Genomic DNA, 25164 nt, shown 5'->3' on the forward strand with positions numbered 1-25164 from the left:
TAAAATAAATTGTTACTCAGAGAATATTCTTAATTTATGGGAATATTGTGAATTAACACTTAGTACATTATTGTTTGGTCCCCAAGCACTAAGCTCCAAGCCTGTCCTTTTAGTTTGCTATGATTCAGGTGTCACCTACATAAACTGTTAAGGAGAAATAGGTAAGTTTATGTGACTGTTGAAATTTAGAGTGTAAAATCCATGAGGGAAAAATAGAAGCTATATGCCTTATTCATTGCTCTGCCCCAGAATCTGCCCCGTGTGGCACTTAACAAACAGGAACTCAAAAATATTTATTATTTAATCTTTAAAAAGAAGGAAATCCTGCCATTTTAGACAAAGTGGATGAACCTGGAGCACATTATGTTAAGTGAAATAAACCAGACAGAGGAAGACAGATACTATGTGGTATCACCTATAGGCAGAATCTAAAATTAAAAATAATAATAATAATAAGGAAACAGTAGAATGGTGGTTGCAAGGGGCTAAGAGTAGGGAAAATAAAGAGAGATTGGTAAAAGGATACAAATTTTCAGTTCTAAGATGAATAAGGTCTGAAGATCTAATATAAAATATGGTGACTATTGTTGATAATGCTGTATTGTATAATTAAAATTTGCTGAGAGTAGAATTTAAGTGTTCTCACCAAATAAAATAAATATGTGAGGTTATGAATGTGTTAACTTGGGAATCCTTTCACAACGTATACATATATGAAATCATAGTGTTGCACATTCTAAATATATTAAAATTTTAATTCTCAATTACACTTCAATAAAGCTGAAAAAAAGCATTTGTTTACTGTCAATAAAAGAAGATAGAAAAGGAGCCATTTAATGACTACAAATAAATGTGAGCAGTTAAAGGCAAATGAAATGAATTAAGAAAAGCAAATAAAAGAGGAAAAATATTTAGCTTGAGTTCTAGCTTTTCTCAATTTTGGAATCCAGTCTGATCTTTGAAAGCTCTGGAATTGTTAAACTTTTAATCTAAAGCAAGCTGCTGCTGGGGTTTTCCCACTTCCTCCATAAAACAAGTACACATGTAAACTGTATGCTTGCTTATACTCTCTGTTTCATTACAGGTCACAGAAAGGATCAAAATAGGCTACAGGATGCTTGGCCCAAACAGTAAAACCAACACAAATTCATTCTCAGAAGGAAGAACATGTTACTAAATTATTATTAACAAAAACTAGATTTTAAATACCATTTTGTTCTAAAAAGCTTAAAGTGCATTTTCTTACATTATTTCATTTGTTCACTTACAAACATACAAGATCACAAAACAGGTATACTTTTATGCCCTTTTTATGTTGGATGGGATTCTTTGACTATGCTAGGTTTCTCGCTCCGATTCTAGAGTCGATCAGAAATAGAGTTGGTACAAAAACCTTGTGTAACCATCCTTCTTTTTCTACCCAGAATTTCTAATTATCAAATTCAAGATGATTTATGTGGCCACAGAATTCAAAGTGAGATAGAAGTTGCCAATGTCAGACGATATGAATCTTGACCATGAGCTGAAATGTCTGACCTGTCCAAGTGTTTGAAGGAAAACAGCATATGTGAAATCACAGTCACTATTTAGATGGTGTCTGGGAAACTGCTCTTCCTGAGCTACATCCTTAATGCAATTTTGTGAGCTTCCTGTAACATAACAGTGACGGTCTTTTTGTGGCATACTTTTCTACACAAAAACAAAGAGTAAGGAGTGAGAGAGAAAGATAATCTAGGCTCCTTCTTTGTGAAATGAATGGCAGATAATAAAGACCATGGGTGAACTAAAATAGGATTACAATCTGAACTTCTAGTAACTGCTCTCAAGTTTGGATACACATCAGTCTAGTTCATAAAATTCCTTTTCTTTTCAGTATTCCTCTGAGACAAGCTACAAAAGCAAAATGGTTCTCAAAATCCTAAAAGACCAGTATCAAAAGGACAGTAAAAAGTATAAACATATTTATTTTAATAAGTAGCTGCTTTAAAAGAAAGACTTAAAAATAAATATATAAATAAGTACTTCCATAAATACATATTGGCAACATATGGTAGAGTCCATAAATAAGATTAAAAGTTAATTTCTTTAAGTTCACAGAAGAGAAAATGATTAATTCTAATTGGGAGCTTCATCTACAAGGACCATTGGTCACTATTTGGATCCAGACACAAACAATGCAAATATTTTGGCAACCAATTATAGAATGATCTATTTATATAGAATTTGCAATATCCTTAATTAGGATTCTGGAAAGGTCAAACGAAAAAGTCAAAACACACTGCACTCTGTCTTCACTATTTGCTTAGTACCAGGGCTTATGAAGCAAAGAAACTCTTTGCTGTAAGAGTCTGGATCATTTAGAATTAGCCAATTGTTACTGGGACTGTCTATGTCCCATACTTGGTTTCAGTGAGTTTCCACAGGTTGATCGTTTTATGTTACTTGGATTTTTACTTCTTGATCCTCCTTCCCATGTATCGAATTCTAGCTGATCCTCTGGAACAGGGGGATGAACACTGTCAGTAACAGACATTTAAAAACGTGTCAGTGAGTTTTCCATCTTTAGCTGGGTTTTCCTTCTTTATGTTTAATGAGAGATCTAGAGAAAGGAACAGGTTGCAGGAGCTATAAGCAGATATATCCACACATGTCATTGTTCTTTCCTACAAAGGGAGTATCAGTTGCACTATTTAAGGAGGCCATGAGGTCAAGTATGAGCAACGATGAGCCACTGAGGCAGATCCATTTGCTTTGATGCACTACCACATCACAGTGTAGAGAAAGGAATACTAGGATAATTGGGCTGGAATTCCAACTCCACCGCCTTCTGGAGCACTGTGTCCCCAGACACTCTCACTCCTCTCGACTACAAGTCCCTCATTTGTGAAACTGGATTTGAAACTATCTACCTCAAAAGGTTACTGTGTAGATTAAATAGAATAATGTAGGCAAAATTGTTAGCAGTGTCAAGTACTAGATAGCTAAAAAAATGATAGCTAAGATTATTATTAGCTTTATGACCTGGAGAAAGCAGAGAAGAATGTCAGCTACCTCACAATGTTTATATGATAGCTAAAAACATATATAATATTAAAATGTAGTTTAATGAAACCCCTTAGTAAAATGTCTGGCACTTGGATAGTGCTTAATAAATGCTAGCCAAATCCGAATCTACACTCTCAACATAGGTTATAATAATGTGGAAATGATTAACTTGCTCTGAATTGCAATAAATTTAAGAGTATTCTTCATGATAATAAAACTTTAATATTTTATTCCTTTCTATTTAAGCAACCTCTTGAGGAAACTGAGTACTGGAAAATAGATATGGATTGAAAATAGATAAAATTGAATAAGCTTCTTACCTACATGGTCTCGTCAGATTTATTTAAGGGTACTGGAAAACTTGAGCACACAGGTGCCTCTTGATAAAGTCAAATATTTATACTTTAAAGCTCTAGATCAATAAAAGCCAAAATGGCTTTTGTAGGGACGATAAAGTGAATGAGGAAAACTTTGGGAGAAATAGCTCTTAGGGAAATTACCTGCCACTATCTCAGCCTTTAGTCTTAACACAAAATTATTAGAAAGTTTTTCTTCACTTTTTCTTGTTATTATCCTTTTGGTTTTCCTAAGTATTTTTATCAAATTTCAAGTTGATACTTGAGATTTTCACTATAACTAGGTAAGTTCAAGTTATGGCACTCTTTGATCCATGGGTACTTTTACATGTTCACCTATGATATTGCACTGGAAGTCAAAGAGCTGAGCTACTATCCAGTATTAAGTTAGACGTATTTAGCCACTATTTTCACAAAAATTTCTCTTTCATACCCACTCATCCTTACATTTAGGATATATAAAGACATTATTCTGTGGTCTGTTTTCAAAATCTGTGTTTTGTACAAACTCAAAGCTAGAGAAGTTCTAGGTCTGGTAATTATCCAAATTCATTGCTTCTCCTTTTCTGGTTCTTGCAAGCACTATATAAAAATTGCTAAAATATAGCAGTAAAAGGAAACTGAAATTACGGTCTTTCAAATATCGAGAGTTTTTTTCAAAATACCATATTACCATGAATGATAAAATGTCACCTTTGTTAGTAAAATATCTTTGCAAATCCAAGCCTAAGTAATGCTATACCAAAGGGCTTTGTACTTCCTGTTTAACCATTAGTCTACGATTTAAACCTACTTAATAATCTAAAAAGGGAATGACATATAATAAAAAAAAAATACACAGAAAATGATGCCAGTCATGAAAGATAAATTAGGATTATCTTTTATTTTCTAATTTTCTTTTAATAGGCTTTCTAATTATGAAACACATATTAACTATACTATGGGACCACAGGAACCATGATCCAGCAGTTCTTTTTAATGGTTATAATGTATTAGTGGATAGCATTTACTAAGAATATAGAAAAACTATATAGAAAGAAATAATAATGAAATTACATTCTAGCGACAACCATTTTAGATCATCTGGAAGCTTCCTGATGCTATGAGTAAAACAAAGGTATAGAAATGGAAACCATGGCTACTCCCGGTCACCTGAGTTGATCTTACAGGAAAAGGCCATCTTTTACCTAAAAATACTATAGACAGTGACAGAATCCGCGCTGAGAAAGGCTTTACTCCTCTTAATCATTCATCCATTATTGAATATGTTCTCCCTGGAATAGTCAACAATGAATCAATAAAATATATCCCTTCTGTTAACAATAAATCTTAGTGTCTACCCCCTTGAGGTTATTTTTCTTGCTTTTCTAATTTGTTTATCATTTTTAGCAAAGCTTCTTTCCCCTCCAGATACAAAAACCAACATCTAGTCAGAATATTTACTTTGACCTTTTCTAAAATCTAACATAGCCTTAAGTGTCCAGTCACTGCAACCTTGACACAGGCAAATGAACACAAGTACTAGAGCAGAAATTTATTTCTAAATTTTGGATCAAATGAAAATCTGACTTTGTTCAAAAAGTGACTAACACTATTTAAAAAGCACCTATTTTATAATAAGCAATGTGTGTATGTAAGTGAGGTGTGCGTGTGTGGGGGGGGGGGTACATTCTAGTTCATCTCAAGTAGCATAATTCTTAAAAAAACAATGAAATAGACCCTCAATAAATTTTTGTCAATGGCAGAGGGGGATGGGAAAAATGTGGGAAAAAGGAATTCTCTATTTATAAAATTCTGGAATTTATGTTTTTGAATGAATTAGATTCCTCTTAAAAGAACTGAACATCTCACCTTCTGGACTTTAAAGCCTTCTTTTACATGGCTATATATGATGTACAATACTTTTGCAGTCTTCGAATTCCATGGAATAGTATTAAACTATCTAACTGTAATGCACTGAATTCCTTACCATCATTTTCTTTAAATATGGCTTTATATTTCACATTTATCTACAACAGCATATTAACTGTTAATTTTTTTTGTAGGCTTCCAGAAGAATACTAGTTGGTATCTTTCTCTAGAAAAATTTCAAGGAAAATAAAATGTTTGAAACTTTTTAAATGAATACAACTAGAAGGTTAAACTGGCTGGGGCATCTTTTGTAGGACAACAAGAAATGAAAAAAAAAAGAAAAAATTTTTATGTAGCATCTATTAGGTGCCAAACAATTTTACATATAGCATTTCATTTAATCTTTACACTGACCTCTAAGAGTAAGTACAATTACTAACCCAGCTCACAGATTATAAAACAAAGAGATTAGGTAATTATCCTAGCCCAGGGTCACATTGCTAGTTAGAGTTAGTCAAACCCAGTTTCCTTCACTTCAAAGAATATATTGTTTACACTTTATCACACTAGCAATTTTCTAAGCTGGGATGTTGGTGATAAAATGAGATACTGTGACATGTTCTTCAATTGGATATTTTCCAGTTTTCACTTTTGGCTTTTGAACTGAATCATCTTTCTTATACACCTCTGCTATTAACCACCAAGACAATCTTAAACAGTGCAATTGCCTATACATTCATAAACGGCTATCTCATTTCTGAGAAATGGAAATTTCGACACAAAAACCATGTATCCACCTGACTGACAGGTCAAACTTCATGGCCAATTTTCCTTTTAGCACTTGCAACTGAGTTCCCTTAGTTCTTCAGTAAATGGCCTGGATTATCTAGTAATACATAATGTGAGCAGAAGGGAGAAAAGGATGCTTTAAGAAAAGGTAACTCATGATCTGATGGAGTTTTAGGGAAGCAAATGAGAACAAGAAAGATCAAGAAGGAAGAAAGGAAGAAAATTCCTCACAAAGCACACACACACAGAAATCACAACATTATCGTGGCAATGAACAGAGTTCTCTTGGTGACTGAGTATAATTTCCTTTCCTGTAAAATCATTTCTCAGTTTGCAGGATCACAACTACGTCTGTGCAGTTGCTGGTTCATCGTTACATACTGCCCCGTGTTGAAAAACAAGTCATCCGCCAGTTTAAATATTATTGATTCATTGACTGAATTCTTTTACTAGGAGTGCATGTTGTGATGAAAGGCTAGTCTTCTGTTGTTTTTAGAATACTTACTCTAGTTGTACATGTAACTAACCGTATTATTCTCTCAACATCATTTTTCAGTTTGCTATCATGAAGTGCTAAATTTTTGGTGGATCTATGTAGTTTGCTATCAAAAAGTATTAAGGTTATGGGAAAAATACATAATCATTAGTCTTAAGGGATTTTTGTAAAACATAAATTGTCATGAAATAGCAAATATCCATTTTCCTTTTTCCAAACCAGATTTTGTCTCTATAAGTTTATATAATCCTCACATTCATGAACATATCTTTCATAAGTGCAATTCATCTGGATGACTCTAAAAATATAGGGTGCAATCTACAGTCTTATTGCAGAATGGGCCAACTGCCCAACGATGTTTGCTCAGAAGAGAGAATGATGAAGACTGAATTGTTTATTCTATTGTTCATGTTTAAAGGCTACTTACAAACTTTAAATGTTAACGAATAATAACAGCAATAATAATAGAAGCTAACATTTAATTATTTATTATATATTAGAAAGTATCCTAAGTACTTTGTCTATAACACCTCATTTTTTTTCCTTTCAAAACAATTCTATTATATAGGTACTATTTTAACCCCATTTTACAGATGATTTTGTAGGTCTAAGCTACCTTGGGAAGAGGAACTGTCCAAAGTCACACATTGGGAATTAGCCACGCGGGCACTGGAATATGATTTTCTGACTTCAAAACCCTGCAGTATTGCTTTACTGGTACCACCTAGAGACAGAAGGAATTGTCAGAGTACTCTCAAGACAACCCCTTGCTATTTAGGACTTGCTTTAACACAATTGGGGGCAAGCAGGTGAAATAAAACATGGTCACCACTTCAGCCAGCACTTGCCATCCCAAATATAAAATCATTTCAAGAAAATAAATAATCTTTTTGGAATGAAAATTACATGTCAAATCTTTGTTAAATTTTTCACAATTAAAATACATTCAGATATGTCTTCCTGGATTTTGCATTACCTTTTTAGCCAGTATCCAATTAAAACAATCGATGCAAGTTTCCATTAGCTTCAGGTAGTTATGGAGCGACAAGAGGTAGATCATTTTTGTGACAGGTGTGCTGACAAAGCCTTCATTTGCCTTTATGAACACCTCAAACCTCAAAACAGCTGAGTAGTATTTTCTTTTTCCTTTAGAAAATCTTGGTGTATGATTACTAGACTTGCCTAAGAAGTCAGCTTACAGACTTTTCCAAAAATACATATATACATATAAATAGGTAGAAATAAATGAAACAGGACAGTTCAAAATCCCACAATTAAATACAGTAAGTCCTCAATGTCATTGAGAGGTTCTGTGACTTTAGGCAAAATGATGTATAATGAAGGCAATTTTACCATAGGCTAACTTATATGAACACGATTAAGTTCCTACAGCATATCATCAATGTTATAACAAAACAACATTGAACAAAACAATGTTACTCAAGGACCTACTGTATGTAAGTAATCCAATATTTCAAATGTGTTCAGTCTGGACTTCCCCTGAAAGTCCAGGATGGATGGTTACGAGGGGTTTTAGCCATTTCTCTCTTAGGAAAAGCTCTACACAGTTGTGTAATGGTAACATCTGTGTTTCTCCAGGGAGCATATCTAATTGACTATAATAATAACATTTCCTGTATTGAGTACCTATTCTTTTCCAAGCACTTTTTAAGTTATAAAATATTTTCAATCAGTATACATCTTAATAATAATAAGCTTTTATAACTGCATGTCATTCATGTTCTCCTGAATTTTTATATTTCCACTTTGTACTCTCTCTGCTCTGCTTTTAAGCATGGGTATTCTTTTAATGTGTGTTGATTTTCCCTCAACAAGACAAAAAGAATCCATGAGTGCAAAGCACAACAATGTCCCATCTTCTTATCACTGTTACTGATCCACCTATTTTTAGAGAGATACTGTTCTCTTTTCTCTCACCTCTCAAGATGCATATCAGTCTTCTAAGACTTCTCCACCAAAGTGGCAGAGAAGAATGAAGATATACAACTTAAATATCTAGAAGTAATCTGACACAGCCTACCACAAGCATCAAAATTCTTTGTAACAGCTTGTTTATTTTTTAAATTCATAAGCATTTTGCATTCTAGTCTAATATAACCATGTTTGTTTTACTGTAAATAGTAATAGGGTTTTCCTCAAACTCTATAAGTAAAGGAGGATGTTGCATGCATGTGCCCCACATTTATGCCCAGGTTTACACAGCCCTCAGAACGCTGCTGTACTTCTGGTGCTATAAGACCTTAGTCAAATAAGCATGAATTGTATATTAATTTTTGTTTTAAGGGGCATCAGCCTGTAGCTAATTGCTTAACTTGGGATCACTAGCACTGTTACCATTTAACTGTCTAGAACAGACATAAGGCAACTCCCCTTAAAGTGAATCCTTTTTTCCGATTCCTTCCATATTACAAAATGATGATGAATTACTAAAAGAAAAATTTCCAAAGACAAGGTTGAACATTTTTTTGTGAAAAGGTCTTGGGTTTGGTGAGATGGATGTTAAAGTGCTAAGATGTATGGAATCATATTCTTTAGCCATAAATTACTTTTACTTTTATGTTTTTTCCTGACTCTAGAATATAAATCTCCTCTGAAAATGTAACATTTCTTATTTTCTTTCTTCTTTTTCCTTTCCTTTTCTTTCTTTTTTTGTTTAACAGAGATGAACATTAAGGCTCTACTTTATCATTAGGTGACTCAAGTCTGAATTTTTTAATTTCATGTTTCAAATCATACAAAGTGAAGTAGTATCTCCTTTGCTTCTTCTATAAGCTTAAAATAATCTATTTAGAGTTTACTTTAAAAAAGAGATTCTTATAGTACTAGGAAAACAATGAAATATGGGATAAAAGTTCAGAGAACTAGATTTATCTGGCTCTTTATATCTGTTAATCTATGTACCTGGTTTTCTCACCTATCACATAAGATCAAGGATAATATACACACAATTTCCTTTTAACTACTGCAGTTTAAGTTTAAGTATTGAGCTAATTATGCTCATATTTTAGAGCTACTGGTTTCACTTCCTAATTGAATCTCATGACTAAGATACTTCAGGCAATGAGACTAAATTTGGCAGGACGGTTTCTCAGGGAATATAAAATAAAAACGTTTTCTGAGAGTCACCATACCATGTTGAATGTTGTCATGCATGAAGACCACATCTTCATACACAGGGCAAGCACAAACACTAAGCATGATGTCCTCACCTGGGCTGGGAGGCATACAGGCACAGGAAAAGTGAGTGTTGTAGCCCACTTTGAAGTTGGAGTTGATGGGGTAGTAATCGGCTAGCTTGATCATCTTCTTAAAAGCATCATAGATAAAGATGAAGCTAATCAGAGAAGAGAAGCCCTCCTCAGTGAAGCGAGTGAAGTACTGAACCAAGAAGCTGGCATCAGTGGCTACCAAAATGAGACACAGGAAGGCTGACCACAGGCCAATCCAAAGGCGAAACTCCAAATAGTCAAAATTATGGTCCCTGAAAAGAAGAAAGAAAGTTTAGACTCTTTCTTCACTGAACACACACACACACACACACACACACACACACACACACACACACAATGATATAAAATTACCAAATGTCTGCAGAAATATTGCTAAACACATAAGATCACTTTTAGCCACTAGATGAAAAGCTCATTCTTGATTTCATATCCCAAAACATTAAGTTTAAGAATTTAGTCTAGTAATAAATATTATGATATCACAAAGAAATAATTCCGGAAATTTGAGAAAAGTACATTAAAAGTAGTCATACCATTTGTATGCAAATAACTCATTTTCTCATTCAAAAAATGTGGTCCTTGCCTTCATGGAGTTTACAGAGCAAACAATTTGGACGCCTAACACTGGTACCCAGTATGCACCAATACATGTTTGTGAGCTTTACTAGTTAATAAAGACAGTAAGATAAATATGTTCTCTATCTCCAAGTCGTCACAGTCTACTGAGAGAGAAAATTGATAAACATAATCACACTATAAAGTACTAAGTTATATCCAAAGGTTCACACAGTGTCACAGAAGTAACTAATTCTGGCTGGGGGACAAATAAAGGTACAGGAAAAACTCAAGGTATTTAAGTAGGAATTTTCCAAATAGAACAGGGAGAGTCAGGCCAGGAAGAGTCCAAAGCGTACTTCAAAAGGCATGAGGCAAGAGACCTTGTGTAATGCTCACTGTAGACAGAGTGCCACCAACATGAGGAGATGCGACAAGAGACACGGGCTGTCATCAGATCAGGAAAGGTCGTCTTGCCATGCTACAACCGTACGCTACCACTTCTCATGACACTTACTCATCAACATGATGCCCTGCTGCTAAAGCTGTGTGTGAAGAAGTACCTGGTGACCACCTTTTCTCTGTCTGTGATTGTTCCATAGTACTCATAGGACAGGCTGCCTCCAACTAAGGAGACTATTGTTTTTTGATGCCTTTTGCTTTCTTATAGGTGAATAGTTCAAGATTCACATTTAGAAAAAGATGAGTGAGGTTTGACATTTTATCATTTCATACTGATCCTTTTCAAACATATGGCAAGTGTTTTACAATATTTTATCTCATAATTGTGGGGGATTGAAAAAGCATGAGAAAAAGAAATAAATCAAGGATCATGCATGCTTGAAAATCTGTAGCCTTGGTTTTAAATAATGAATATCTGATACCTGTCAGTGATATATTTTAATAATTTCCCAAAGACATCATATCAACACCTTCACCACCATCAACCCAGTCTGGGCCAAAGAGAAGTCATTGCCTGACTATTATAAGAACTTCCTTATTGATATCCTTCCTTACACATATACACACTTGCCCCGCTCAAAGCGATTTTCCACATTATGGTAAAGTGATCTTTTTAAATGTAAATCAGATACCACTAAAAGCTTTTGATAGCTTCCAACTGCTCTCAAAATCAAATTCAAATCTTCTACCTAGCACAGTGCCTGGCACATAGAAAGTGGCCAATAAAGACTTGCTAGATGAATAATGTATTCCTGTGGCCTAGGACTTGAATAACACAGTTACTAAGACGGTTACTGACACTGGCCTATGAGCTGTCATATGTAATCAGAAGATAACTGACTAAAAATTTCATAGAATACTAGACTTAAAACTTCCTTAGATACTGTGATGGTTATTTTTATGTGTCAACTTGTCTGGACCATGGAGTGACTAGATATTTGGTAGATTTTATTCCGTTTCTGTAAGGGTGTTTTACATGAGATTAACATTTAAATTGGTGGATTCTGAGTAAAGCAGATTGTTTTCCATAATGTGGGTGGGCCTCGTTCCATCAGTCAAAGGCCTGAATAGAACCAAAAGACCGGCCTCCCCTACGCAAAAGAGAATTTCTCAGCAGGCTACCTTTAGATTTCATCTATAACATTGGTTCTTTCTCCTCCTATAGCAAGTAAGCTGTGAACTTGAACTGGAACATTAGCTTTCCTGGGTATCCAGTCTGCTGACTTACCTTACAGATTTTGGACTTGCAAGCTTCTATAATAATATGTGCTAATTCCTTATAATAAATCTCTTTATATATGTACATATGCATTTCATTGGTTCTGTTTCTATGGAGAATCCTGACTAATGCAGATACCAGTTAATCATATAAGCCCTGTTTTATAGATGAGAACACCAAGGCCAATGGTAGTTAAGTCATTTATCTGGTGCCAAGGTTTTAATGGCAAAGCTAAACCAGAAAAAAAAATCTCCATATTCTTGTTCTGATCCTTTAAAAAATTTCGCTATGGTTCCCCTATCTTATTTGTATTTAGTGCATGATACAGTGGGCCTTAAAGTCATTTTCCTTTGTTTTCCCCTTCTCATCAAATCATAAAAATTGGACGACATTGTCAAAGCAAGAGATTATTAACACTGGGATAGATAGTCATGGTCCACGGATTTCCTGGAATCTTTCTGAAGACACCCTTTGTATTCCCTTCCAGTTTCCTTTATGTCAGCATCACTGTTTGATCCTATGTGTCTTTGTGATATAAATAGACTATAGAAAAAACTAAATTCTAGGAATTTGGGATCATTTACAATGTCAAAGTATGTCGGGGTCAGACTTAAGAAACATAGTCATATACTTCTGAGCCAATAAAACTTTTTCTTAAAAGTTTTAACAATTATCTAGTTTTGCTTCACTAACAAGATGAAAGGGTGATCTTGATTTGTTTTAAGAATGCTAACAGTTGTTTATAGAATTGATGTTTACAGGACAGGATGAGATACAAATCCACTAACTAGCTAAGAATATTATCAATTTAAGTACAAAGGAAAAAAATGCATGTATAAACTTAATTAAATCTTAGGACTTAAACAATATACCAAACTGGCTGCTCTGCAATACTTAAATACTCCTAGAGTAGCTGATAAGAATAATCCAAATACAATCAATAAAACCAATGGCACTTCATTATGAAAGTGATATGTTTACAGCAGCAAGAAGAAAGAGGAATAAGAGCGAGAAACTTTTTAAAACAAATTGGTCAATATTAACGACTACAATAAAATGGCAATATTACATCCAATAAAACTTATCAGTCACTTTGATGCCAAGTTTAAACAGCAATTATGTTACGAAAAGTAACAGGAAATGACAGTAAGAGACCATGAATCTATGGTGAATTAGAAGGAGAAAAGGAGCTTATGTCTTTATAGTACTATTCAGTATTCCTAGATATTTTGAGTTAGTTTCTGAGTAGCGTGAAATCAAGAATACAGACAAACTGAAGTACTCCTACTTGAAACATGCTGCAAAAATCAATATTCAGTCACTGACAAATACATAGAAACTCCCTAAACTAAATTAATAAATCCAGTAATATGATAGAAGAAAATTATCATTTGAAGGTCTCTGACTGTTCAAAGAATACAAAGAAGAAATTATCAAATAACCAAATGATAATCATACAGGCTAAAATCCAACTTTAATTAAGAAGTTTCTACATGGTTTAAAACACATAGTTAAAACCTCTTTCAAATCCCTCACTCAAGAAAAAGAAATCTAATTCTCTATTATTGGAATACACTATATAAAAAATAGTGCAAAAGAGACTGCAGAATTAGGAAAATACTTGTGAGCTCTTTCCTTCATCCTATGACTAATTTTAAAAGGTGACAGTAAAAATTCACATTCCTATATGATTCTCCAGTTTACAGGGAAAATATTTAAACCTGTGTCCCGTATCAGAGATAGATCTGTGGATTATGTGGAGTTACTGCTTGAGTCCACTGAACCGACAAAACAAGGATTGACCTATTTCTCAAAAAAATGGTAAAATGTGTTGGAGAAAATCTGGGCAAGACAGAGTAACACAGTTTCTTTACTAAGGGATTTCTCAGACCCCTTAGTAAGCTAAAGTGCAAAGTGAATTACTAAGAAAGAGATAATGTACCGCATTTCCCAGAATTATTGGGATCACAGAAGCTTTTTTTTTTTCATAGAGCATTTAATGGGATTAAACACATTTTGGGAATTAGTGACCTACACAAATACTCTGTATCTAGACAAAATATTAGCACTTAAACTTACTGTCATATAAGTAAATGATACAGTAATGTGAATAAAAGAAAAGGTTGATCATGTTGCTCAGTGATGAATTTAAAGCATGGATTCTCAAATGTTACTTGTTGCTTTACAACTATTTTCAAATGAATCACTTGGAATTATGTTTATGCTACTAATTATGATGAAACAGAGGAGAGAGTCAGAAAGGAACTTGTTTAGTCAAAGGAAATAATCTCTCTCCTACAATATTTAAACTAAACTGGGATGCAAACATTTTCTGCAGATTAAGGCTCTGATCACACTGCATCCAATAAATCTTTCTGCTAAGATTGCACATGTTTGTTCCTGTATATAATACATGCTTGTTTAATCTTTCCACAAAGACTTTCTTGCCTCACATAATGTTTTTGTCAACAGATAAAAACTGCTTGACTCTTTCTGTGAACTGACATGAACAGAATTCTTTCCAATGTCCTTCTGAGGATTAAGAAGGAGGAGGGATATGCAGTAATGATCTACGGAAAACTCAAAATATTACTTAAAATTTTAAATTTTAAATTCTCAGAAGACCCTCGTTCGTGTTCGTAACCCAGTTTCAAAAACACTAGTTTCAAATCTTCACTTACTTCTCTACTTTGTGATCATTCTTGATGGCACACAGTTTCAAAGGCTACTATACGAGTCCTCAAGTCAATGAGGTAATTATGTGGGCAATGACATGTCTAACATTAAAATCCTAAAAATGTATAATAATATAAGAATATAGAGAAATTCTAACCAGGAATACTAGAAAAGTCTACGAAATTCTGAAATCTGTCTAAGGCTTGTGATTGCCGTAAAGGCAATTCTCTTAGAGTCATTAAGTTTATTAGGAAAAGGCCGGAATACTCAATTTGATTTTGAATCTATTTGTGTGCTAATACAGCCACTTGAATAATTTGCTTAACTTGATTTTCTCCTTCTTGCAACAATCCATCAATTCCTAGAAGAAAATACTGATATCACAATTGTCATGCCCCTTAGTAGTGTCTAGTGATTCCATTAGAGGCAGAGGCGCTGGAGTCAGAAAGCAGGGTTTCAAATCCCAGCACTTCAAACGACTGGTGATGTAACCTCCAGTAATCCACTTACCCACTCCACACCTGCTTTCTCATCTATAAAACAGGATGTGGGCCCTACTTCATAGGAGTGCTATAAGAATTAAATGAGAGCGTACATGTAATGCACATAGGATAATACTCAGTACATGGTCAGCACTCAATGGATGTTAGTTATTACGTAGCTGAGTCTTGGAATGTACCTTTAGTTAAGAATACTGTAATAAAGCTTAGGGGCAGTGGACCACAGGAGCATCCAGTGTCTTTCATGAATGAGTCATGTGACCTTGAACAAGAAATTTCATTTCTCTAGTGTATCAGTCAGGATCATGGCAGGAAAAGAAGTCATTCTCAATTGAGTTTCTGATGAAAACTTAATAAATGGGCAATTTACAGAGGTGTGAGTAAAAGAATGGTGAGGCACTCAGCTACTAAAAACATCAGGAAGCTATTTCTCCCTCTTAGTTTGAAAAGGGCTACAGCAAGGGTGGAGACACCTAACAGTGTTGTACTCAGGGGACAAGCCACTGCCAGACTGCAGTGCTAACGCAGAGATGGTGAGGTAGAAGGCGGACACACACCCTGACCTCTCTCTCTCCCTCTCCTACTGGTGCTCCGTAGTCACCAAAACCAGCAGGAAGCCAGAGGGCAAAGGAGTTTGAGTGTCCACAGGGGTTAGTCCCCTGAGGAACAAAGCAGGACGACAGGGGCAGAGAATAATGGGGGAGGACAAGTAGATAATACAACATATGGGCCTCAGTTGAATCAAATATAAAATGACTGTTAACCACCTAAACTCTCAAGGCCTTTCAACCTCTCAATCTTAAAATTCCCATATTCTGATCTACCAAATTACTATTCTTTGCTCTGTCCAGATTACAAATGTTCTACAATTAAACAATCCTAATTTATAATTAGATATGTATGTACATACTTGCTGAAATTAAATAGAAGCCTCTCAAATACGAGAACAGGTCCTGTGCTGCTCAGAATAGTGAGTGGCTGACCAGCAAAGAGGCAAAAGATGGCTCCAGAGACAGCTGTGCCCAGGAAGCTCTCCAACACACCCTAACAGAAAGAAAATAGATGTTAAAAAAGAAGAAAAAAAAAAAAACCCATGTCTCTTTTCTTCACATGTGTGATGTCTCTAGGGAAATTAAGCCACATGAATATGCTATTATGAAGGCCACAGCACATATATCAAACAGATATGAACAATAAAGATTCTTACCCATAAGAATATCACCATTTATTTTACCATACACATGATTCAGTTGCTCCTACCTATCCCAAAGGCTGAACTGCTCCAGAGAACTGTAGCAACTGCAATGACTGGTGGTTACTATGCAAGGCAAAAGGCGACTCTAAACATATTGACTGAGGCTTCTGCACATAACATCATGTTATATAATCCCACCAGGTAGGTAGAAGTGACTTAGTGCTCCTGATGGCGTTTTTCTCTTTGTAGTTACCGTCAGTGTTTGTTTTAGCCTGATTCCACCTTGCATCTAGCAGACACTTATAAGTAGCTACATTCCTTGCACAAAAACTATTTTTTTAAGAGGAGAGCTTTTCAAGTGGAAAGGGGAGCAAATGGGACCCAAAAAGTGATTTTCCCTCCATCTTGCAATCTCTAAGACATCAATTACAAAAAAATATACTTATTACATATTTATTATCCAGTGTTAACTTATGTGGAGCTTCAATTCACTTTATCTTAGAGGAAACAGATGTGCAGGGATATAAACAGCTAATCTTTGTGGCCACATCTCCCTCTTGTTATATCTCTGGAAATCAACCCATTATTTTCCTTTAACAAAACAAAAACAAAGGAAAATGAGCAATAAAGCATCATCGACTAACAAAATTATGCTTTCTTAATCACATCATTTGGGACAAATGCCTCAAATGATGGCAAACTAGCTTGTTTCCTATATTTCTCATCATTTCAAACTTCAGTTAGAAAAGCACATGTTTATTTCATAAACTTAAAATAGTCTTTTATCAAAAATGATTTTTAAATATAAAAAAGATGGCAAGGACCCTTTATTCATACATAAAGCTGTAACTCTGAACCAAAAAACCTACAAGATAAGATATTCTTCAAATGAGTCTATAAAGACATTCTACAGCTTTACAAGATTAAAAACACGTATGTAGTAGTAAATTAATTTACATAGTACAGAAAAGTCATGTGATCTCTGTAAATTTATGTGTTTATTAAACAAAATGGTACTTGGAAGATTTCCATCTTCAACTTAAAAATAATGATCTGTTCATAGAAGTAAGATTTAAGTTTATATTTAAAAAGTCACCTCTTAATCTAAACCACCCTCTGACTGGAGCAGAAAAAATCTCTGGGGAATCCGAGATGCCCCTTAGTCATTTTTCCTGCCCTCCTCCCAATAATCAATCCACCTAACTACCTGTCGGCCTCATTAAATCACCTCTTTCCACTGCCCAAAAATATTCTTTAAGCAACTTTTCATTTGCTTATCATATACATGAAATGATATAAAGAAATTTTTTTTAAATCAATGTGCAGAACACAGATATACTAAGTGCTAACTGCACTCGAAAGGAGACCTTTATTATAATGATTACTCAAAATATTTTTAAGCTGTTTCAGAGCCAGCAATATTCCCCTTAGCATGACATTAGCCATAGCTCATCCTCCTCTTTAAAGGCTAGAGTTCAATTCAGAAAACAGACACAAATCCTTTCATCTATGCAATAACGGGATTGGGGTAGGAATGGGGCAAAAAGCAAAGGTTGACAAGTAATAAGGCTGACTCTTATTACTGACTTAAGACTGACAAGTAATAAGACTTATTCTCACCCAGTGAGTAGATACATTCTGAAACAATTCAGAACAATTTCTTCTTCAGTCTAAGAAGTTTAGGTTTGAAGTAAAGCAAGAGAGGACCCTGTTTCCATTGATGTCAGTTCTACCACATGGCTGAAGGGTGCCATCTTGTTGATTAATAGCCATTCCATATATAATCAGAGTATCCACCCCAATCTTTTTCAGAGGGACAAGAAGCAGAATAACAAGTGAGGCCAGCAGAACGAGGCAGCATTTACATAGAGAAGAGATTCCCTTGTGTCCATCAAATAGTATTAGTCTTGATCTCTTTGAGGTGAAGAAATTGGGATTCAGGGGGTTAAATGAAAAAAATCACATGTGATGTGGCACAATAAATCTTTGGAGTATGGATTCCTGCCCAACCACTACCTCACCCTTACCAAGGAGAAAAGGTACATCTTTGGCTGAGATTTTCTTGGATTTGGCAGTTTTTCATCCCTTGTACATTGACATTAGGCTTTTCATATCTTTATAATTTATCTTTCTTTTTTCACGACTTACTTTAGTGTGTGTAACATGAAAGAGTAGGACTAGAATGATCCATGTGGCAGGACAAGCCACACTCTGGGTACATGTGAGAGGCAAGTTACACTGCATCATTCTTTATCAAGCATGAAGTGACTATTTTTCATCACTACTGCAGGATCAAAATACAGCACAGCCTGGGTATAAAAGAGAACACGAAGGAAGAAAGGAGGAATGTGAGATTAAGAGTCTCTACTTAATTTTTCATCACTATTCATGTCTGAGGGCAAAAACAGGGTCTCCCGGTACCATCACTTTTTCTTCTTCCCATCATGACACACACTACACCTCCATGTGTTCTGCAGGCACTCAGAAATGCCAAAGGAGTCGAAAAAGAAATGCCCAAATCACACCCTAGGTTCCATTTATCAAAGGTCATTGTTGTTCATTCAGTAAAGATAACAACTCATTTTTTTTCCAAAAAAATGGCTTTGATTTATGGAAGCCATGTGACAGTTAAAAGGCAGATTATTTTTATTTCAGTACTTGATCCTCTGGTAAGTGCTAGAGTTTCCATTCTGTTGCTGACAATTTTGAAACAGAGACAGGTGATTTATTATATACACTGCACTGGAAACTTGCTTGAACTTAGAGATGTTTCCAGTGTTTCTGAGAAAAGAACTATTTTCACGACATCTTGACTTGATACTCTTGAAAATGCAGAAATTTAAAAAATAATCTCACGCAATGAATAACTTTAGTTTAACTGTAATTAGAATTTAAAGCAATTTATAAGGTGAATTATCTGAAACTCCTTTTCTGATTTATTATATTCTGTATTCACTAATGTAAAAAAGGAAAATAATGTGTGGGTGTGTGTATTTTTAAAGCTGTAACTGAAAAAGACACTCTACACTTGATTTTCCAAAGGAACAAACTCCATAGCAATTCATGAGATTGCAGATGGCTGATTTTCGAAGTACAGCAGATTCAGGTGCCATAAAGAGCTCTAGCTTCACTTTGGTTAGGCTTTTATTCTATTCCATTTATGATCAAATGTTTCCCACTGTAGAATAGCAGAAAGAGCAAACAACCAGCAGTCAGGAAATCTAGGCTTCTTTCTGCCACCAAAGAGGCAATGGTCTTTGGAATATCACTTAGCCTTTGTCAGTTTAATTTGTTCATGTAGGAGAAAAACATTGAGATGATATAACAATGGACTCTGGAGTCAGACAATCTCAAATTGACATCCAGACTGTATCATTTACTCAATTAATAACTTTAAGCAAGTTACTTAATCTCTCCATGCCTTGTGCAATCGTATGTGTATTAGATAAGATAATGTCTCGATTAGATGATACAATTTTGATGAATAGTAATATATATGTAATGTATTTATTTAGATAGAAGATTAGAAAGTTGAACTAGACAATTTCCAAGGTCTCTTCAGGTGGCTCAGCACAAAGAGCATGTCTTGGAGTCAGGAATACTCTGGTTTAAATCTCAGCTCCACCAGTCACCAGCCTCTCTAACTCCTAATTTTCTCTTCTGTAAAATCAGTGGCTATTTCACAGGATAATTATTTGGACTAAATAAGACAATACATAAAGAGCTAAGGATAAAATAGAGAAATAATAAAACGTTGGTCCCCTCTCCTTCGATGCTTATTCTTTTCAGCTTGCCTGGATTATTTCTCTTTTCTTCAAAAGAGGGAGGATATAAAGAAAGAAAAAAGGAGTGACATGAAAAGAGAAGGTGAAGATTAGCTCTCAGAGGAGAAAGGCTCCTGGAGATCCTCAGTAATCCCCAGAGCACATTCTGAATCAACAGAAGCCTTAGGGGGCAACACTACAGCTATTGAGAGTTGCTTCTGACCATTCCTTGTGTTACTAAAAACATGGAATGGACAATGGTAAAACAAACTAGTTTATTTTACTTTACAACAGTGAAGTCAAAATCCATATGCGAAACAATTTGTGAACATCTTTCTGTTTACATCAGGGTATGAAGTTAAATCAAACATGGCATTGTTTCATAAAACAGCCAAGAAAATCAACACAAGTAATAAAAAGAAATCTAGCATAAAAGAACTAGACCATAGGAGCAAGTTTCTACAAAATAAAATTAAAAATGCAACCATGATTGGTAACACCAGCATTAAAAATTAAATATTTATGCTGTTATCTTTGACTTTATTGCAATTTAGTATTTTCATGTAACAGTTAAGAATAGCCATGTTGTTTTATGTCCTTTTTATTAAAGAATTTATTATTGGAATAATAATCATGAACTGCTCCCCTAAAATAAAGGATTTTCTATTTTTTGACAATTTTCAAAAAGTAAAACTTGGAAAATAAACTATTTAGTGGCAGTAAGTGATAAACGTCCACCAACATTATTGTTATATTTCCAGTTTTTCAAAAAAAAAAACCTATCTAAAATATTTCTAACCATAAAAAGAGGAATTCCAGACCATGTTGGTGGTAATTTATACAAATTACATAGAATATTGAATAAGAAAATTAAATTTCTCTAAATGAGTCTTTGAATCTGAAATTTGGCCAAGAAAAATTTTGCTGCCTAATGCCATTGGAAATAGGCAGTTAAATTTGAATTACCTGCAGGAGTCCTGATATTGGATCCTCAGCATAAGCCAAGTCATTATGATCGAAAATTAGTAGAAAAATTATGCAAGTATCTAAATCAAATTTGGGTCACATGAGAATTATCTGGGAATCTTTTTATTTTTATTTTATTTTATTTTATTTTAATTTATTTTATTTATTTTATTTTATTTTAGGAAAAAGAAGTACTGATTATCTCTATACCTTGAACAAGTCAGGATTTCTAAAGATCAGACCTGGGAAATTCAGTGTTTTTTCAAAGTTCCCCAGGTGATTCCAATAGGATCTAAATTTGAGATGTATTCATTCAGGCAATCTTTCCTCTTCTTTCAAAACAAGAACCACCTGCTAGCGTAATTAAGGCTTGGTTACACAGGCTCTTCTTCTACACTGGGGAACAAGATTGGATATACAACCTTCATTTTTTATTTCACCTGGGTAGCTACAGCCCATAAATCAGTGATTTCTTCCTGACAGATCACAGCTGCCAAATCTTCCTTGCCATCTACTCTGCCTAAAAGTGCTTTGTCGTCATAAACAGGGTTTCTGTTTACACTGCCCAGCAGGAACCGAAAAAAGAGGGAAGACTTGAAAGACAAATTAGTTCCCTGCTTGAAGAAAAGTCTGAGCCAGAACCTTTACCAAAGAGTTTCAACTCGAAGTCCAGTAGAATGGATAGGCAAGACAGGAAGGCTTTACAATAGTTTTTTATTTGAAGAGCTGTGAATATGATTCTAGATCATCTGAAGTGCTCAAACATCAAATGCCAGTATAACTTTACACAAAAATCAATTCCAGATGGATAAAAAATTCAAATAAAAACATAAAAGAACTAAGATATGTGGGTAAATATTTTTCTAATCTTGGGGTAGGGAAACCTCTCTAAATATATCATGAAAATAAGAAACTATAAAAAGTTGAAGATTGTGACTACATAAAAATTAGAATCTATACAGCAAAAGGTTAAATAAGGTTAAAATACATATAGTAAATCTAGGAAAAATATATTTGTGATATTTCTGACATGCAAAAGGAAAACATCCTCGTTACACAAAGAGTTCTTACAAGTCAATGAGACAAAAAAGACAAGTGCCTAAAAGGAAAATGCACCAAGGACACAAATATAAATAAAAATAGTCAATAAAAATGTGGAAGGATATTTACTTTCACTCAAATAAATTTTAATTAAATAAGAGTATGCTATCATTTTGTAAGCTACAGAAGAGAAAAATGAAAATATGGGACAAAATCCTGTTTTTGCAGGGGCACTTGTCTGCACCCCTGCAAAAAACAGGATTTTGGTAGAATTACAAATAGGCATAACCTTTGTGGCATATAATTTGAAATAAATACGAAAAAAATAAAATAAGCATATTGTGCAACCATTCTGCTAGGAATCTACTCTATGAGGGTAATTACAAAGAATGAAAATGTTGTCAAGCACCATAGTTTGTTTATAAATGAGAAAATCAGGGAAAACTGAAAGTCTACTAATAGATTTATTAAGTAAATTATGGAACATGCATATGTGTATAAATAGGTGTAGTCATTAAAAATGATGCCCAAGATCTATATTGAAGTGGAGAGTTCCATTAAATACCAGTCATGCTTTGAAACAGCATGTGTATGATATCATTTATATAAAATCCTACAAATCAATCTATTTACACATGCATTGCAAGATATATGGGAAGATATCTATGAATATGTTAATAATGGTTATTTCCAGGTGATGAGTTTCAGGGCAAAATTGTATTCTATGCATTTTTTTCTGCATTGCTTGAATTTTCTACAATGTATAATTATCTTATTAAAAAGAATACTTTTCAATATAATTTCAAGCCAAACACAATATTATTTTAGAATTGCACAACATTTTGGATCCTCAATCTGCCTAAATCAAGATTATTTTCTAATCACCAAGAAAATAGAGTTGACAGAGGTCTTTGAAATGAAAAAGCCAACCAAATAAAGTTCTGGTAAATAAATTTGGCCACGAATTACTTAATTTTAATCAAACAGGTTTAATTCAGAACCTGTACATGAAGTGAAGCAAATTATTTAGTGTTCCTTTGTAGGAATGGTCAGTATATGTATATGTCTAATCGCTATGTTGTACACCTGAAACTAATATATTATATGTCAACTATAATTGAAGTTTTTTTAAAAAAATAAATAAATGTCCATTTCATCGAGGAATATCATATGTGAACAATAAATGATATTTTTCCAACTTAAGCAGTTTGATTCTCAGCGCAGCAGTATTTGGAGATGCCAGGCATAAATATTCCTTATTATGAGGCAAGTTCCCTTAAAATGTGCTCTGTTAGGCTCCATAAACATGACAAAATTCATGAAATTCTAAAAACTTTACTGTATTATTTTGCTAAAAGGTTGTGAAATAGAATTATCTTTAATCCTGGAAAAAAAATTAAAATGATTTTCTTCACTCAGTCTTCAATCTAAACCATACTCAGTCATTCATAATCAACAATGTCGATTTAAGTTAAAATACTTTCTTTTGTTTCATTAAGCCAGGAAGTACTTTTAAATAACACAGAGACTTGCCAAGAAGTATCAAAAAGTGTTCCCTATATCAGTATCTTGCCCGCAGACTCAACTATCTATAAATATTTATTAAATCAATGTTTAACAATTTCATTGAAAGTATCTAAATGAATAGAACAGTATACCTGAACCAAGAATATAAATACAATATGGTGAGTTGGCATGCACCATCACAGAACTTAGTTGTAGAAAGGACATGATTTTAGAATGGTGAGGCTGAAAAGCCCTGTTGACTTCACAGTATGGCAAGGGAACCAGAGTGTTATTACAGTGGGACTTACTGGAAAGGATAGTAAGAGTAATAAGAATATAATAAGAGTTTAAACACAATTCCTGGACTTCAGAAAGGTTACACTTTTGTTGAACTCTCAGAACAGGAAACAGTCACAAGCCAGGTCTGGATCCTATTTGAATGTAAGGTCAACTAAACAAAGTGGTTAAGTCACTCCCAGAAGCCCAAACTAAACTGTGATTGTCCACACTTAAGGAAGCCATGAATACCCACTCTGGAAGCCTCAGAGTCCTCTGAGAGAAGCCTAAGGTCAAACTGTATATGCCAAATTGGGGAAATCATATAGCCATCTACAGTCACCTATTTGGCCATTACAAATCAATTATACTTGGAGCCATCATAGCTTCAACTGTTTTATTTTGAACACAGATCCATGAAAAAGGATCTATATGACTCCCAGGATTATCTGCTTCTAATAAAGTATATGTGTGGACACACACGTACATATGTGGGAGTATTAAATATATATTATATGTAAATACTAAATATATATACTTTGCTATATAGACATGAATATGAAATAAGTGTGTGTGTTTCAGCTCTGAAATAAATACCTAAATGTAAATTCCTGTCTTTGAGTAGGCAAGACCTACTGCACATAAGCTGGCAGAAGAGTTTGCTTAAACAACAGCAGTGCAGTGACTCATCTGTGTTTTCACAACATGTTTCTTTCTACCCAGCACCCATGTCTATTTGTAGCCTGACAATAAAGGCCCTATGTGAACCATCTCTGAGCTGTCTGCCTTTAAAAGCAAGGACACTGTTCTCAGTTGACTCATTGGAGCTGCTTGTGCTTTTGAGAATAACCCACTGCCACATTTAAGAAGCCATGTGATATAACAGAAGATTATTTCAGGATGTGGCAATGTTTTTCTGCCTAGTCTTGATCTAGTGTTTAGAAAGTCAAATAAAGCCAGAGGAACTCACCCCCTAAATGAGCCTACTACATACCATTACGGGTATCTCTTAGGGGCATAGAAAAAGATAGCATTATCAACACCCTGGACTGTAAATGCGGTCAGAATAGGATTCCTATCTATTTTGGTGACTTATCTGTATCCTCAGCACTTAAAATAGTGTCTGGCACAGAGCAGACACTAAATAAAGATTTATAAGGGAATGAGTCGACCTCTGCCATAGACCTGTGAGATGACCTGGGCCTTAGCACCAAGC

At 34.4% G+C, this 25164-nt stretch overlaps 1 protein-coding gene across 7 annotated transcripts in view; it reads right to left on the bottom strand.

Annotated features, from left to right (window-relative positions):
• The window catches only part of SLC4A4 (solute carrier family 4 member 4), a 306370-nt gene that overhangs the window by 58884 nt on the left and 222322 nt on the right, over positions 1–25164 (bottom strand). For all 7 annotated transcript variants that reach the window (XM_016132915.2, XM_016132911.2, XM_016132913.2 and 4 more), the window contains 2 exons: positions 16111–16244; positions 9768–10039 (listed from right to left, as the gene is read on the bottom strand). In XM_016132915.2, coding sequence (XP_015988401.1) covers positions 9768–10039; positions 16111–16244 — 406 coding nt within the window. The remainder of the gene's footprint in view (positions 1–9767; positions 10040–16110; positions 16245–25164) is intronic.

The sequence above is a fragment of the Rousettus aegyptiacus genome, unplaced genomic scaffold (genome assembly GCF_014176215.1).
Source record: "Rousettus aegyptiacus isolate mRouAeg1 unplaced genomic scaffold, mRouAeg1.p scaffold_m13_p_10, whole genome shotgun sequence".
NCBI lineage: Eukaryota > Metazoa > Chordata > Mammalia > Chiroptera > Pteropodidae > Rousettus > Rousettus aegyptiacus.